This window comes from Manis javanica, chromosome 1, assembly GCF_040802235.1.
Source record: "Manis javanica isolate MJ-LG chromosome 1, MJ_LKY, whole genome shotgun sequence".
NCBI classification, from domain to species: domain Eukaryota; kingdom Metazoa; phylum Chordata; class Mammalia; order Pholidota; family Manidae; genus Manis; species Manis javanica.
In genome coordinates, this window is record NC_133156.1 from 93,168,560 (window position 1) to 93,185,071 (window position 16,512).

General features: G+C 37.1%; 1 protein-coding gene across 1 annotated transcript in view; it reads right to left on the minus strand.

Moving 5' to 3' along the window:
* The window catches only part of ANKDD1B (ankyrin repeat and death domain containing 1B), a 58,986-nt gene that overhangs the window by 39,750 nt on the left and 2,724 nt on the right, over nucleotides 1-16,512 (minus strand). The window contains 4 exon segments of the mRNA XM_073234981.1: nucleotides 831-929; nucleotides 6,284-6,382; nucleotides 13,070-13,168; nucleotides 15,592-15,695. Of these exon segments, the coding sequence (XP_073091082.1) occupies nucleotides 831-929; nucleotides 6,284-6,382; nucleotides 13,070-13,168; nucleotides 15,592-15,639 (345 nt within the window). The 5' untranslated portion in view covers nucleotides 15,640-15,695.

Below are 16,512 nucleotides of genomic sequence, written 5' to 3' on the forward strand. Positions count from 1 at the left end.
AGTCAACCTTCAGAGCCATGAAACATAATCATTGTGTTTAAGCCACTGCACTTTGGCTTGGCTTCTTATAAAGCAATAGGTAAGTGGTACAGATGCTAACAGGCAAAATACACAACTGGAATCTAGCTGAAGTTGATGTTAAATGCCTATATGATCTTGGATAAGTAGCCCTTCCAAGTAGAATAAGACACATTTCATCATATACGCTTGGGTACTATTCAAATTGTTTTTGTTATTTTCATTATAATTTAAAATTAATTAGAAAACCAGAAAGTAAAACCATCTGAAGACAAAGCTATTGATGTAGTTAGAATCCTTGCACTGCCACTGACCCTGGCTGAGTTCTTTAACTTTTCTAAATATTTTTCTTATCTAAAAAATAAGATAAGTGGCAAAGGATCAAAACCATTTTGGATTTGGAAGAGGGTGAGGTGCCATCCTGTCTTCTTCAGGCTTCAGAATGAATACCTGGGATTTCACACAATATTTTCCAGCATCTACAATGTATAAACCAGGCACATACTAGTTGTTTGGAAGAAAATAAGGTAGAATAAGAGAGTCTATATTTGAGAAGTAACAACTATCTGCTCCTTTTGCCCCATTTTCAATTATTCTGTCCCCCCAAATAAATAGGAGGAATGGCATTTCTTTTGAGGAGATGTTAATTAGGAAATATCAGAAGTAAATGATTAATTCTTACCCCTAACAAAGCAATTATAAATATTAATTCTACAAAAGCTCAGTGAGTGGATCAATGCAGGACCAGATTACTCAAAGGACATCTGAGTCCCCCTCTCCCAGTGTAAGCTAACAGGGCATGGAGGACATACTTTATTTGGAATGTTAATATCACTTCCTCCTGCCAGTAGCACTTTGCTGCATTCTTCATGACCTCCTTCAATAGCCAGAAAGAATGGTGTTTCTGCATTCTAGAAAAAGAAAAAAAGTTAAATTAACTGCTCCTTGGCACAGAATGAAATTACTTGAGAAACAGTGCGCTTTCTCTATACCTTCTGTGCATTACTCTTAATGGATAGCATTTATTAAGCATCTTTTTGCCATCTTTTATTGCCTTGGCACAGTTAAACTGCACAACTCTATGAAGTCAGGGTTAATATTATTCGCATTTTACAGATAAGAGAACTAAGCCTTGGGTGAAAAGTGACAAAACTAGGGTGCAAGTCCAGCTGTTTGGCCCAAAGCCTGCACCCTTAACTATTCTGTTACGCTGCCTCCTTTCAGAGGTTTCATCTACCATCCATACTCTTAACCTTTATTAATTTGTCGGGCAAATATTTATTAAGCACCTACTATAAGACACTATAGGGCACTGGGATTTGAGAGACAGATGGGACACAGCCCCTGGCCACAAGAAGGGAACAGCCTGCTAAAAAGGAAAGTCACAGAAATAAGGGTAATAATGCAGTATGAAACACACAAAAATAGAAGCACATTTGTACCAAGTACAGCTTTAACCTTTAAATCTGATTTAAAATGTTGTATGCCATAAAAAAAAAGTAATGCACTAAATCTCAGTAATTAAGTTTTGTGAAACTCATTATGATAAACACTAGTAGGACAAAGTGAGAGTTCAGTTTAGATTGAAACACAGAAAAGAGGCTCACACAAAGTTACTTGGATACTTTGCCCTCCTCGTGCAGATTCTTTCCTAAAAATACTGGGAAGAAATGCAGCATTCCTTCCCCACTCCCTAGCCATTTTCCCCCCTTGTACATTATTCTGATTAACAACTGCATTAGGAAAAATTCAGGAGGTTTTACTCATAGCTAATTAGATATGAACAACCGTGTTAACAGGGATGCAAGAGACTGGGACCAATGTTTCCATCCTGAAAGATGGAAAACTCCTGGGCTGCTTTACCTGAGTGCCTGGGACAGCCATCTGTTACAAAGGAATTTCTCCTTATAATCTGTCTTCTCATTTTTACAGGAAAAGAGAAGCCGAAAGGCAAACTCCAGAGGGAAAAACATAAGCCAAAACTATAAAGGGAAGAATTCACATATTTAATATATCAAGAGCCTAAGAAACATTAATGTCTTTGACCCAGCAATGCTACCTCTAAGAATATACCCAAAGGAAATACTGAGGAATTCAGACTAAGGTTTATATACAAAGAGGTTCATGACAGTATTACTTACAAGAAAGAAAAACTGAAATAATGAAATTCCCAAGAGATAAAGAATAATTAAATGAATTCTGGGCAGCCACTAAAGATATATCTGCATAGGAACACAATGAAAACCAGAAGGAAAATACATCAGATATATAGAAGTTAATACTTTCAGTGTGTGCAAAACATGATTGCTATTTGTTTCTTTTTACCTCAGATATGTTAAATGTATATTTCTGGCTTATGTTTTGTAATGTATTGATTTAATTATAAATGTGTATGTGACAGGTGCATGCTTAAACTTTCCGTACTGATAGAAGTTTGCTACTAAGAATGTTGAAGACAGCTGTTCTGGAGTATACTCACATGAGTCACCCCAACCGGTCTGGCAACAGCTGATACAGGAAACAGAGGCAGCCCAAGACTAGGAACATCATGGGTCTTATCCAAAACACTAATGTCATTCACACTTTGTGCAGATGAAACCTATCATGATCTGTAATTACAGTTTGTTGGACTTTTATGAGTTCTCCCAAATGCCCTGACTTAAAAATAGCTAGAAGGTGAATGAAATCCAACGGCACACATTCCAAGGTAAAGTATTAGAACAGAACAGGCAAACATACCTAAGACTTTAAACCAACCTACATCTATAGAACTTGAACTCTACAGTGATTTGTGGAAACCAATCATGCCTAAGATTTATACTACGTAATTCATGCTTTTTTGAGCTTCTCACACATCATTATAACTTTTATTCAAGAAAACCAAATTCCTGGGATGTTCTTTAAGTAAGTTAAATCAATTAAACCTGATCGCCATTAAGGAGTGAACACACAGACAAAAATAAACAAATGAAGACTATTTTTGTCCATGACCTTCAGCTGAAAAACTGGCTTTGATTCCCCCAGTACTGGAAGAGAATGAGGATATTAATATATACCAATAACACCAAAGGTAATTATGATTCCACTTATTGTACCCAGATAACACCAATGATAACAATAGACATCACTTGTTACACATTTACACTGTGCCAGGCACTGTACTAAGTGTGTGACACAGACTTTTAATTTAAACCTCACTGCACCTTATGAGACTATTTGACAGATGTGGAAACTGAGGCTGAGAGGGGCTAAGATCCTCTAGCTAGAGAGTGATGGAGCCAGGATCAGACCCAGACAGTGAGAGCCTTGCTCTAAATCTCTGCATGCCCAGGTCCAGGGATGCCTGGAAGCAGGCAGGTGGGCTTCTCTGGTCCTAAGGGAATACTGACTTGTTTCAGGCATCACACATGTTCCCTGTTATAGTCTTCAGCACTCATTGTATGTTGCCCACAGTTGCTATTTGTATTATTGTACTGCACCAATTCTAAATCACATAGTTTTATATGTTAACATATCAAAGATCAGGTTGCATCTCACTATCTCAGTCGAGCAGGTAGTAGGCATGCTATAGTTGCCATTGTTTACAATGTGCATTAATCACAATGGGTGTCAGTGAGAATCTCAGAAACTATAGTGGGGCACTTTTGAAGAAATGCCACAACACAAGCACCCTTGATGGAACAGAGGACAATACTTTGTTTGGAAAAACGGGGACATCAAGACTGAGAAGGAAACGATTTAGAACAATGGAACTCAATGTGAAGTTTAGGAATATTTAACCAACTCATATTGCTTATTTTTTCATATATATACATATATAATAGAAAAATCTAAAATAAAGTCTAAAAAACTATTTCAATAAGTATAAAATATTCTAAGTGACCAGAAAGTTTGTTAGTGTCATGGTTTAATGGGCTGCATTATTTTCTTTTTATTTTGATATCATTAATATACAATCACATGAGCAACATTGTGGTTACTAGATTCCCCCCATTATCAAATCCCCACCACAACCCTCTTATAGTCACTGTCCATCAGCATAGTAAAATGCTATAGAGTCACTACTTGTCTTCTCTCTGCTATACTGCCTTCTCCATGCCCCCATCACCATGTTATGTGTGCTAATTGTAATGCCCCTTATTCCCCTTCTCCCTCCCTTCACAGCCACTCTCCCCAGTACCTTTCCCTTTGGTAACTGTTAGTCCATTCTTGGGTTCTGTGAGTCTGCTGCTGTTTTGTTCCTTCAGTTTTTGCTTTGTTCTTATGCTCCACAAATGAGAGAAATCATTTGATACTTGTCTTTCTCTGCCTGGCTTATTTCACTAAGCATAATAATCCTCTAGCTTCATCCATGTTGTTGCAAATGGTAGGATTTGTTTTCTTCTTATGGCTGAATAATATTCCATTGTGTATATGTACCACATCTTCTTTATCCATTCATCTACTGATGAACACTTAGGTTGCTTCCATTTCTTGGCTATTGTAAATAGTGCTGTGATAAACATAGGGGTGGATATGTGTCTTTGAAACTGGGATCCTACATTCTTAGGGTAAATTCCTAGGAGTGGAATTCCTGGGTCAAATGGAATTTCTATTTTTAGTTTTTTGAGGAAACTCCATATTGCTTTCCACAATGGTTGAACTATTTTACATTCCCACCAGCAGTGTAGGAGGGTTCCCCTTTCTCTGCATCCTTGCCAGCATTTGTTGTTCCTAGTCTTTTCTATGTTGGCCATCCTAACTGGCGTGAGGTAATATCTCACTGTGGTTTTAATTTGCATTTCCCTGATAATTAGTGATGTGGAGCATCTTTTCACGTGCCTATTGGCCATCTGAATTTCTTCTTTGGAGAAGTGTCTGTTCAGATCCTCCACCCATTTTTGGGCAGTATTATTTTTACTTAGTGTTACATAAAATAATGATGTGCCTTACAATCAATGGTATCAAATTAAATGATTTTATTACTTCTTACAATATCTCTCAGGAGAGGCACCAAGTTTAGAATTTACCAGAACATTCAACTATGAAGTCCAAGAGGACTCCATTCACCTGAGTTTCCAAAAACCAGCCCAAAAGCTATTGACCCAAAGGTTAAAAGTGACCACCCAGATGACTGACAAATCTGCCTCCACAGCTGTGGCCTTTCCTCTGAATCCAGACCAGGTTTCTATCTCCCTGACCCACACTGAAGTCCACAGCCAGTTTCCATTTCCCTGAATGTACCACCCCACACACAGTGCCGCACAGTGAACCCATCCAAGCCCCTTTTACTGATCTCACTGACCTGCTCCTTCCTGTGCTCCACAGCTCAGGCCTGAGCACACCACCCTCCAAGTGGTCCAGGCCAGAGAGTCAGGGGTCAGAAAGTGTTCCCTCTCCCTAATTCCTGGTCACAAGTCCTGGTGCCTCTGCCTCCTCCTGTCACTTCCTCCTATTTGCTGCTAGTGAGTTCCTCGGAGAGGCTTTCCTTTGGCTTTCCTCACTTCAGCCATTTCTGCAGTCACTGATTGGGACTTGGCTTCTCCAGTTTCTCCAGGCACCAATCCCCACTTTAGACTGCTGTGACAGTTCCAGGTCCACACCTAAGATGGACCCCATCCCTCTTTCCTGCTTTAAACCTCCAGGTCTCTGCTGCCAACAAGTCAAAGCCAAACCCCCCTCCTGGTGAGCACAGTCCATCCTCAACTCTCTGCCTTGGCCCACTCAGCTACTACCCTTCCCAGCCCACCTGTCTTCAGTTTCTGCCAATCAGAACTTGTCAGTCCCAGGACACACCACACTCTCCCCTGTGTGAAATATTCTACATGTGTGCCCTCCTCAAACTACCTTCTACCAAAGTCTATTCAAATGCCAAGATGCAAATAGTGTACCACCTCCTTTGTGATGACTGTGTAATTTCTGAAACAGATTTTCCTGTGTTCCCGAGGCATACTATGCATACATTTATCACTGCATACAGTCCAACTTATTATTTTTTACATGCCTTTCTTGCCCTGAAGGCTTCTAGAATAAGAACACACACTCTACCTAGCAAAGAGTACATATTAAGCAAATATTTTTAATTGAATGGGTAAATAAATGAATGGATTAACAAATTACTTGCTGTGAGATATTTCAAAAAAGAAAGCAGGAATTTTCTAGCATCACTTTTTACACCCGGTGGCACTAATATCTTTGTTTTCTTCACATTCCTTTCTTGAGCAATTCCCCCAGTTCCTTTTACTTTCGAGTCTCATGCCCACCTATGATGAACACCTCCACCTACCTCATTGGTTTTATTTATTTCTTGCCACTGGGTTAGCAGCAACGGGACCGCAGGGCTGTGACCATGCTTTGCTGTGAGGTGCAGAGCAGTGTCCCCCTCCTGCAACAGAAACACACTCATGGTAGAGTCCCCTCCACTGAGCAACATGCCCCTCCAACAGTCAGGACTGCACTGGAGTTTCTGGGAGGTTCATTTCGGTTAAAGCTGTGGTCTAGAGTGTGCAACTCACATCCACAGTTTCAAGTGAAATTTATAGGTTTTTTTGTATTGAAGTATACTCAACATTCAATATTATATCAGTTTCAAGTACACAACATAATGACTCAACATTAATCAACATTATTAAATGCTCACCTCAACTAGTGTAGTTAATATCTGTTAACATAGAAGGATATTACAATATTACTGACTATATTTTTTATGCTGTACTTTCAGATCCATGACTAATTTACATTCTAATTGATATTTTTGTGCCTATTAATCCCCTTCACCTATTTCACCAATCCACCACAGTCTCTCCCCTATGTTAACCAACAAATTCTTCTCAACATCTATGAGTCTATTTCTGTTTTGTTTGTTAGATTCCATATGTAAATGAAATCATAAGGTATTTGTCCCTCTCTGACTGGCTTTCAAGAAAAATTTATAGCTCTTTAAAGTTTTAAATTAAAAGACATAGCTGTTTGAAACAGTAGGAAAAAATTCCATGCTCCTTATTCTGTCTTTGCTACTAATTCGCTAGTGATAAATGGAACAATTAAAGTAATTCCACATGACCTATGTGAAGGTAAACTGGTGAAAGGTTTCTGGGAGGTATCAGACAAAATAGACTTCAAAACAAAGAAAGTAACAAGAGACAAAGAAGGACATGACATAATGATAAAGGGGTCAGTCCAGTAAGAGGATATAACCATTATAAATATCTATGCAACCAACACAGGAGCACCTATGTATGTGAAACAAATACTAACATATTTAAAGGGGGAAATCGAATGCAATTCATTCGTTTTAGGAGACTTTAACACAATACTCACTCCAAACAACAGATCAACCAGACAGATAATAAGTAAGGAGACTGAGTCATTGAACAATGTATTAGAACAGACAGACCTAACAGACATCTACAGAACACTCCATCCAAAAGCAAAATAATATACATTCTTCTCAAGTGCACATGGAACATTTTCAAGAATAGATCATTTATTAGGCCACAAAAAGAGCTTCAGTAAATTCAAAAAGACTGAAATTGTACCAACCAGCTTCTCAGACCACAAGGGTATGAAACTAGAAATAAATTACACAAAGAAAACAAAGAAGCCCACAAACACATGGAGGCTTAATAACATGCTCCTAAATAATCAATGGACCAATGACCAAATAAAAACAGAGATCAAGCAATATATGGAGACAAATGACAACAATAACTCAACACTGCAAAATCTGTGGGACACAGTGAAGGCCATGATAAGAGGGAAGTAAATTGCAATTTGGGCCTACCTCAGGAAAGAAGAACAATCCCATACGAACAGTCTAAACTCACAATTAACGAAACTAGAAAAAGAAGAACAAATGAGGCCCAAAGTCAGTAGAAGGAGGGACATAATAAAAATAAGAGCAGAAATAAATAAAATTGAGAAAATAAAACAATGGAAAGAATCAATGAAAGCAGGAGCTGGTTGTCTGAGAAAATAAACAAAATAGATAAACCCCTAGCCAGACTTACCAAGAAAAAAACAGAGTCTACACACATAAACAGAATCAGAAATGAGAAAGGGAAAATCACTACAGGCACCACAGAAATACAAAGAATTATTAGAGAATACTATGAAAAATTATATGCTTACAAACTGGATAACCTAGAAGATATGAACAACTTTCTAGAAAAATACAATCTTCCAAGGCTGACCCAAGAAGAAACAGAAAATCTGAACAGACCAATTACCAGCAACAAAACTGAATGGGTAACCAAGAAAAAAAAAATATCTAAGAACAAAACCCCTGGACCAGATGGCTTCACCACAAATTTTATCAAACATTTAGTGAAGACCTAAAACCCATCCTCCTTAAAGTTTTCCAAAAAAGTAGAAGAGGAGGGAATACTCCCAAACTCTTTCTACAAGGGCAGCATCACTCTAATACCAAAACCAGGCAAAGACACCACAAAAAAATAAAATTGCAGACCAATATCCCTAATGAACATAGATGTAAAAATACTCAACAAAATATTAGCAAATTGAGTTAAAAAATACATCAAAAAGATCATCCAACATGATCAAGTAGGGTTTATTCTAGGGATGCAAGGATGGTACAATATTCAAAAATCCATCAACATCATACACCACATTAATAAAAAGAAGGACAAAAACCACATGATCATCTCCATAGATGCTGAAAAAGCATTTGATAAAACTCAACATCCATTCATGATAAAAACTCTCAATAAAATGGGTATAGAGGGCAAGTACCTCAGCATAATAAAGGCCATATATGACAAATCTACAGCAAACATCATTCTTAATAGTGAAAACCTGAAAGCTTTTCCTTTAAGACTGGGAACAAGACAAGGATGTCCACTCTCCCCACTTTTATTCAGCATAGTTCTGGAGGTTCTAACCACAACAATCAGACAACACAAAGAAATAAAAGGCATCCAGATTGGTAAGAAGAAGTTAAAGTGTCACTGTTTGCAGATGACATGATATTGTACATAAAAAAAACCCTAAAGACTCCACTCCAAAACTACTAGAAATAATATCTGAATTCAGCAAAGTTGCAGGATACAAAATTAATACGCAGAAATCTGTTGTATTCCTATATACTAACAATGAACTAGCAGAAAGAGAAATCAGGAAAGCAATACCATTCATAATCACATCAAAAAGAATAAAATATCTAGGACTAAACCTAATCAAGGAAGTGAAAGACCTAGACTCTGAAAACTACAAGACACTCATGAGAAAAATTAAAGAAGATACGAATAAATAGAAACACATCCCATGCTCATGGATAGGAAGAATTAGTATTGTCAAAATGGCCATCTTGCCTAAAGCAATCTACAGATTCAATGCAATCCCTATCAAAATACCAATGGCATTCTTCAACAAACTAGAGCAAATAGTTAAAAATTCATATGGAATGACCAAAGACCCTGAATAGCCAGAGCAATCCTGAGAAGAAAAGAATAAAGCTGGGGGATTATGCTCACTGACTTCAAGCTCTACTACACAGTCACAGTAATCAAGACAATTTGGTACTGGCACAAGAACAGATCCATAGATCAACAGAACAGAATAGAGAGCCCAGAAATAAACCCAAGCATATATGGTCAATTAATACATGATAAAGGAGCCATGGATATACAATGGGAAATGACAGCCTCTTCAACAACTGGTGTTGGCAAAACTGGACAGCTACATGTAAGAGAATGAAACTGAATTATTTTCTAACTGCATACATAAAAGAAAACTCAAAATGGATCAAAGACATGAATGTGCATCATGAAACCATGAAAGTCTTAGAAGAAAACATAGGCAAAAATCTCTTGAATATGAACATGAGCAACTTTTTCCTGAACGCATCTCCTTGGGCAAGGGAAACAAAGGCAAAAATGAACAAATGGGACTACATCAAGCTAAAAAGCTTCTGTACAGCAAAGGATACCATCCATAGAACAAAAAGGCATCCTACAGTATGGGAGAATATATTTGTAAACAACATATCTGACAAGGGATTAACATCCAAAATATACAAAGAACTCACATGACTCATCACCCAAAAAGCAAATAGCTGGTTTAAAAATGGGCACAGCATAGGAACAGACAATTCTCCAAAGAAGAAATTCAGGCGGCCAGCAGGCACATAAACAGATGCTCCACATCACTAATCACCAGTGAAATGCAAATTAAAACCACCATAAGATATCATCTCACACCAGTTAGAATGGCCACTATCCAAAAGACAAGAAACAACAAATGCTGGTGAGGATGCGGAGAAATAGGAACCCTCCTACACTGTTGGTGGGAATGCAAATTGGTATAACCACTGTGGAAAGCAGCATGGCAGTTCCTCAAAAAACTAAAAATAGAAATACCATTCGACCCAGTAATTCCACTCCTAGGAATTTACCCAAAGAAAACAAAGTCACTGATTCAAAAAGATATGTGCTCCCCTTGTTTATTGCCACATTGTTTGCAATAGCCAAGATAATGGAAGCAACCTAAGTGTCCATTGAATGGATAAAGAAAATGTGGTACATATACACAATGGAACATCATTCAGCCATAAAAGGAACAGAAATCCTGCCATTTGCAACAACATGGATGGATCTAGAGGGTATTATGCTCAGTGAAATAAGCCAGGTGGAGAAAGACAAATACCATATTAGTTCACTTATTTGTAGAATATAAAAACAAAGCAAAACAGAGGGAAAACAAAACAGCATTAGACTCATAGATACTGAGAAGTGACTAATGGTTACCAAGGGGGAGGGGAGTGGGTGAGGGAGACAGGAGGGGGACTCTTGAATCACTGTGATATATATTTGATGATAAAAATAATAATAAAAATGTACATATTAATGTTTTTAAAAAAACTAAGAAAAAACTCAACAATAAGAAAACAATATCCCAATTTTAAAAAATGTTCAAAAGATTTGAATAACACATCACCAAAGAGGATATACAAATGGTAAATAACATAAGAAAAGATGTTCAATATAACTAGTTATTAAAGAAATGCACATTAAAATCACAATAACTTGCCAATACAAATGTATCACAATGGCTAAAACTAAGGGGGAAAATGACCCTATTAAGTACTGATGAGGACTTGGCACTCTGTTACTTTGCTAGCGGGAGTGAAAATGGCATAGCCACTTTAAAAAAGTCTGGCAACTTCTTGTATATATCTTACTATATAACCCAGTAATCTCACTTCAAGGTATTTATACTAAAGAAATGAAAACGTATGCTTACATAAATACCTGTACATGAACGTTTATAGCAGCTTTATTTGTAATTGGTAAAAATTGGAAACTAATGTCCTTCAACTGGTGAATGGATAAATACACTGTGGTTCATCCATACACCGGAATACTATTCAACAACAAAAGGGAGGAATTATTGATATATACCACAAAATGCATGAACCTCACAGGCATTTTGCTGAGTGAAAGAAACCAGTGTAAAAAGATATAAGCTATATTACATATTTGGATAGTATTCTCAAAAAGACAAAGTTATAGAGATGGAGAGGAGATCAGTGGTGGTCAGGGTTAGGGAGGTTTGACTATAAAAAGGCATCATGAGAGAATTTTCTGGGTGATGCAACTGTTCTGTATTTTGATTATGGTAGTGGTTACATGAATCTATGCCTGTGTTAAATTTCATAAAACTAAATGCCAAAAAGAAAATTAATTGTACAGCATGTTAATTTAAAAATTAAAATAAAAATTTATTGTTCTGGGACTTCAATGTTAAAATAAGAATAGACTTAACAATCAGTTCTATTACCAAAGCATCTTTTGCAGGCTAACTAATATTGCAAAATAATCAAATAAAAATTTACAGTCCTATGAAACATGTTTCTTAAGTAACATCATAATACAACTTACTCCATTCATAAAGTTGGAGAGCTTTAAGGGCCAACTTTTTAAAAGGGGAATTTCTTCATTCTGATTGTTATGTATCAACCTTCTTGCCCACCAATACCAGAGCAATAAAATAGACAGAGAGGGATGTGCCTCATTGGTAATACAAAGAGAAGCTCTTATTATCAAGTCTAGGCCATGTCTACAATTACCAATAAAACCAACAAGATGACTGACTGGTTTGAACTGATTTCATCCATTCATCTTTCAAAGATTTACTAAGCACATACTAAACCCTGGCCCTGTGAGATATGATGATAAAGCAATGCTGAGCCTTACTCTCCAAAGGGTCAGTGCAGAGAGAAAAGAGAAAATCTCTGTGGGAATCTTCTGAACAGTTTAAGAACCATGGTCTATTGGATTAATTAAGAACCAAGACTTACCATCTTTTTCCACAACTGGAAATAATAAACATGATGTTGGGTCTCTCCAGCCCAAGTGCTTTCCTTGTACCAAGGTAAAGCATGAAATCAAGTTGGGAAAAGTAGGTAGAAAATCCTCAGGGTGGGTTTTGATAGACAAATAGCTTAGCTGATTTATGGCTATCAGCATGGTCTCTGGAATCAGATGATCCAGGTTCAAATCCCATCCCCACCCTTCTTAGATGTAATTTTTTGGGTAAGATGCATAATCTCTCTGTGTCTCACTGTCCTCATCTGTAATCTGGGTATTAGAGTAATACTTTTCTCAAAAGATTTGTGGGGAGTGACAGATACTAAATATCTAAGTTCTAAGACTGGTGCATAGTACATAGCACGTATTTAATAAGCCTTCTTTACTTCTGAGAGTTCACAAGGCAATGTCAATTAGTGTCTCCAAGGCCAGTTAGCTTCCACCTTCCATGTGTCAAATTCCTCTCTGGGCAACAATCTTATTCTCATAAAATGTGTGCTACTGGCCATTACAGTCAATATAGGAAAAAAAGTAAAAGCCTAAGTCCTATAAATAATAGGTAAACAATTTAGTCACCAAATACAAAGAGCACACAATATCTATATCTCTAAAGAGATTTTTCTGAAATGAACACTGCCAATGGAGATATTCTGCATGTAAGTGAAGAAAAGTAACCGAAGTGACCAAATTTTCCCACATACATTAGTTATGCTCCAATCCATTCTACCAAATGAAGATGAGATTACCTTATCAGCAACATCCACCTGGGCCTTGTGATTGAGCAAGAAATCCATCGCAGATAAATGCTTTGCCCCCACTGCAAAATGCAAGGCTATCCAGTTTATCTGCGGAAACATAATTTGTGTCTTCAGTCATCTGACTGTTATTTAGCCTCTTCAAGATTCTTGTTTCTTGAACAGCCATAATTTCTTATCAGGCATTTGTACTTTGATTATTTATCTACTCTTTGCTTTTGCCTTTGAAAGTAGTGAGAACTGTGTCCAGCAAACTCTTGCCTTCATCTGTTACAATATCAGAATTTGGCAATCCACTGGAGAACGTGACTCAAACTGAAATCCATTGCATGACCTATCATTGACTGTAACACTATAATGGATTTCAGTTAGAGAGTAAAAGTTGTTATCCCCTGTATGCAATCATTAATAATAGTAATTTTTTTCTGCTTAGAATAATTTGATAATGCATAACAAAATTTTTCCTAGATGTTCAATCCATACATGTCCTGTCTTATGTAATTTTTTGGGCTGTAAATTTTACTGAAGTAAACAAATAAATTACAAAAGTAAGAAAGAGACAGACACAGAGAAAGAAGGCTATGAATATCGTTTGTTTCAAAGGAAAGCCTACATGGTGCTACTGGGATGTCCAGAGACAGTCTAATGTGTTTCAGACAATGGGTGGTTTGTGTAAGTCATTTGTCACATCTTCCATATTCCCAACCATATTTATAGTGCCTGGGCATGTATTTACTATCCTTTGTTTTAAATAATTTATTACAAAAATTAAACATCTGATTTTCTTGGTAAGTAAACCAGTGATAAACTAAGTCTGACAGAACATGTTACCATTGTCTGCAATCTACAACTAAGTTCTAATATGTCAAATTTGGACTTATAAAACTCCTCTATTAACTTTATTTGTAAATAAGGATGCAAGCCAAAATAGCATCCAAGATAATTCAATAAAACCATTTATATTGTTTTTCATCTTTACCACTACAGATTTTAAATAACTATACAATTAACCATGTCAACAGTCTGCTGTAAACAAGCTAAAAGAGCTGTCATTACAAAGTACAGTATAATTCATCAGGAGTTTATGATAACACGCCACACTGATTGTAATTTAAAGTACCCTAAATTTTACTATCTCCCCAACTACTTTAATATAAAAATATGGCTTGAAAGATGAGAAAGTTGTACGTGAAAAAATTTTAAACTATTGTGAAAGTACATTGGAGACTCTATTTCCTGCTACCTGGAAAAATGATTATTGCTTTCCTTATTCAACAATTAATCTAGATATCAACTTCAAAGATCCTTATTTCTTTTCATTTTACTCCCTTCCTTGACTTCTTTTCTTTCTTTTTTTGGTTCCTAAAATTGCAGTGCTGAAAAATTTTGCCATTTTTCTACTCTTTCTAGGATGTCTATGCACAGCAAATACTATATAAACTCATTTAACACATCAGACACAAATGCACACACAAAACATACACACAGACACACAAATTCCCACATACACATAAACAAATATGCCCTCATACACATGCACAACTACTAAACATCCTTCCATTGCATAGGATACATGACGTCAGTTTCTATAACCTCATGGCCTGAGATAGATCCATGTTTTGTGGAACCTGAAGTTTACACCCTTTAGGGAGCCCTCCTTAAAGCCAGAGTCAGAAAACTATAATTATTTTTAGTTATAATTTCTTATTATTTTAGATTTTATAAAACCAAATAACATGAGAACACATTGCTAAAGCCCTCCCAGTGCCACAAGTAGGGGCACTAAAGCATATGCTTCATTCAGCATTAAATCTAGCTCTGCCATTCCAGCCTGAACCACTACACAAACTGTCCCAAACACCTGACACAGCCCCCCAACTTGTTCACTTTTACAAAATTCTGCTGTGAGTGGCTGTCAGGAAATTCCCACAAAACCAAGTAGTAGGAAATGTATTTCTGGCAGTGGGCTTTTCCCCCAAACCCAGGTACATGAAGAATACATAAGAGCCAGGTTTTAGAAGATGCCCCACTGTGCAACATGCAGATGTACTGTATTTCTAAAGCAATAAAGGGCAAACCAGTAATCTTTGGATTTTTAATTTGGAGGGCCCCAACTAACAAAGGACATCTCTGGGGAGAAAACAATGATGAATTGTGTAGCAAAAGATGTTCTGCCTTTCCAGAATGTGTGAGGCCAAAATGATCCACAAATTTACAATCTAGGACTAAGTCCAGCCCCATAACCTTGACAGTCAGCTTTACCACCCACACACAGACTTTGCACACATGTGCAAAGATCTGTACACTTCCATTCTGATAAATTAAAACACCCAGAGCCTATTCCACTGCTTGATTCCACCATTAGCTTAAACATTCCAGAACTACTAACAATGGAGCTCTCCCTCATCTCAACCAGCACAATTATTTTTATTTTTGTTATTATTTCGATTAGACTGTGTAAACCCAAGCTACCCTCAGATAAGTCACTTGTCACACTTGCAACTTCGACTTACATTGTTCCCAGCATTAATGTTAACCTTCTTTTTAAACAGCTTCTCCATAAGATCCAAATTATTGCTGTTAGCAGCATTCTGGAAGCTTTTCTCATTTGGCAGTACTGAAAACAAGCAAGCAAGAATGACTGAGGGAATTCAAGGGGGATGAAGAGAAAGCAAACCTCATGTGGCAAACCTTGTAGCTCTAAAAACTTAAAATAACAGCCTTGAGCCTTTATCATTTTGCTATCCTGTACATGGGAACTTTGTTTCAATATTTTATAAAGCTGTATTATTAAGATTCCAGTTTATCCTCCAGCTGCAAGTGCTCTCACACACTTAAAATATTCCTAGCCCCAAACAAAACAGTATTTCCAAGGACCACCCTGAAATCAGCAATGTAGTATTTGAGCCTAGGAGGTCGGAAGGTAGCCATGGACTTCCCAGAGGACATCATTTATACAATGTTTGTGTGAGATTAGTCAGGGAGGAGCCCAGATGCTCAGTAGAAGCTTACAAAGAAAAAATTGTTGTCTGCAGAAGGCTGTGTAGATGCCAGGTTGGCAGAAACAAACTTTAAATTGCAACAAATTATACACAAAGGCTAAAGGAGATGAACATGCTGTATTTTGAGACTTTCTGTAATACAGGGGAGCTGGAGGGCTCTCAGGGGACAACCCCAACATGGGGAATAAAATCTGAATTGGAATGGTCTGAATATCAGTAATAGACCATCTCCAAAAAGAAAAGATTCCAAGAAAGATTTTGTGTATCTATTGCTGAGTAGTTTCCCAGTATCTGACAAAGACTCTTTAGAATGCTACCAAGTCCAATCAAAGAGCAGGGAGTATCTTCAAGAGAGATATACACATGTGCTTTTTCTCACTTGGATTCCCTCTTTTCCTGTCTACCACTACTATTCCTAGCTACTACTCTTAG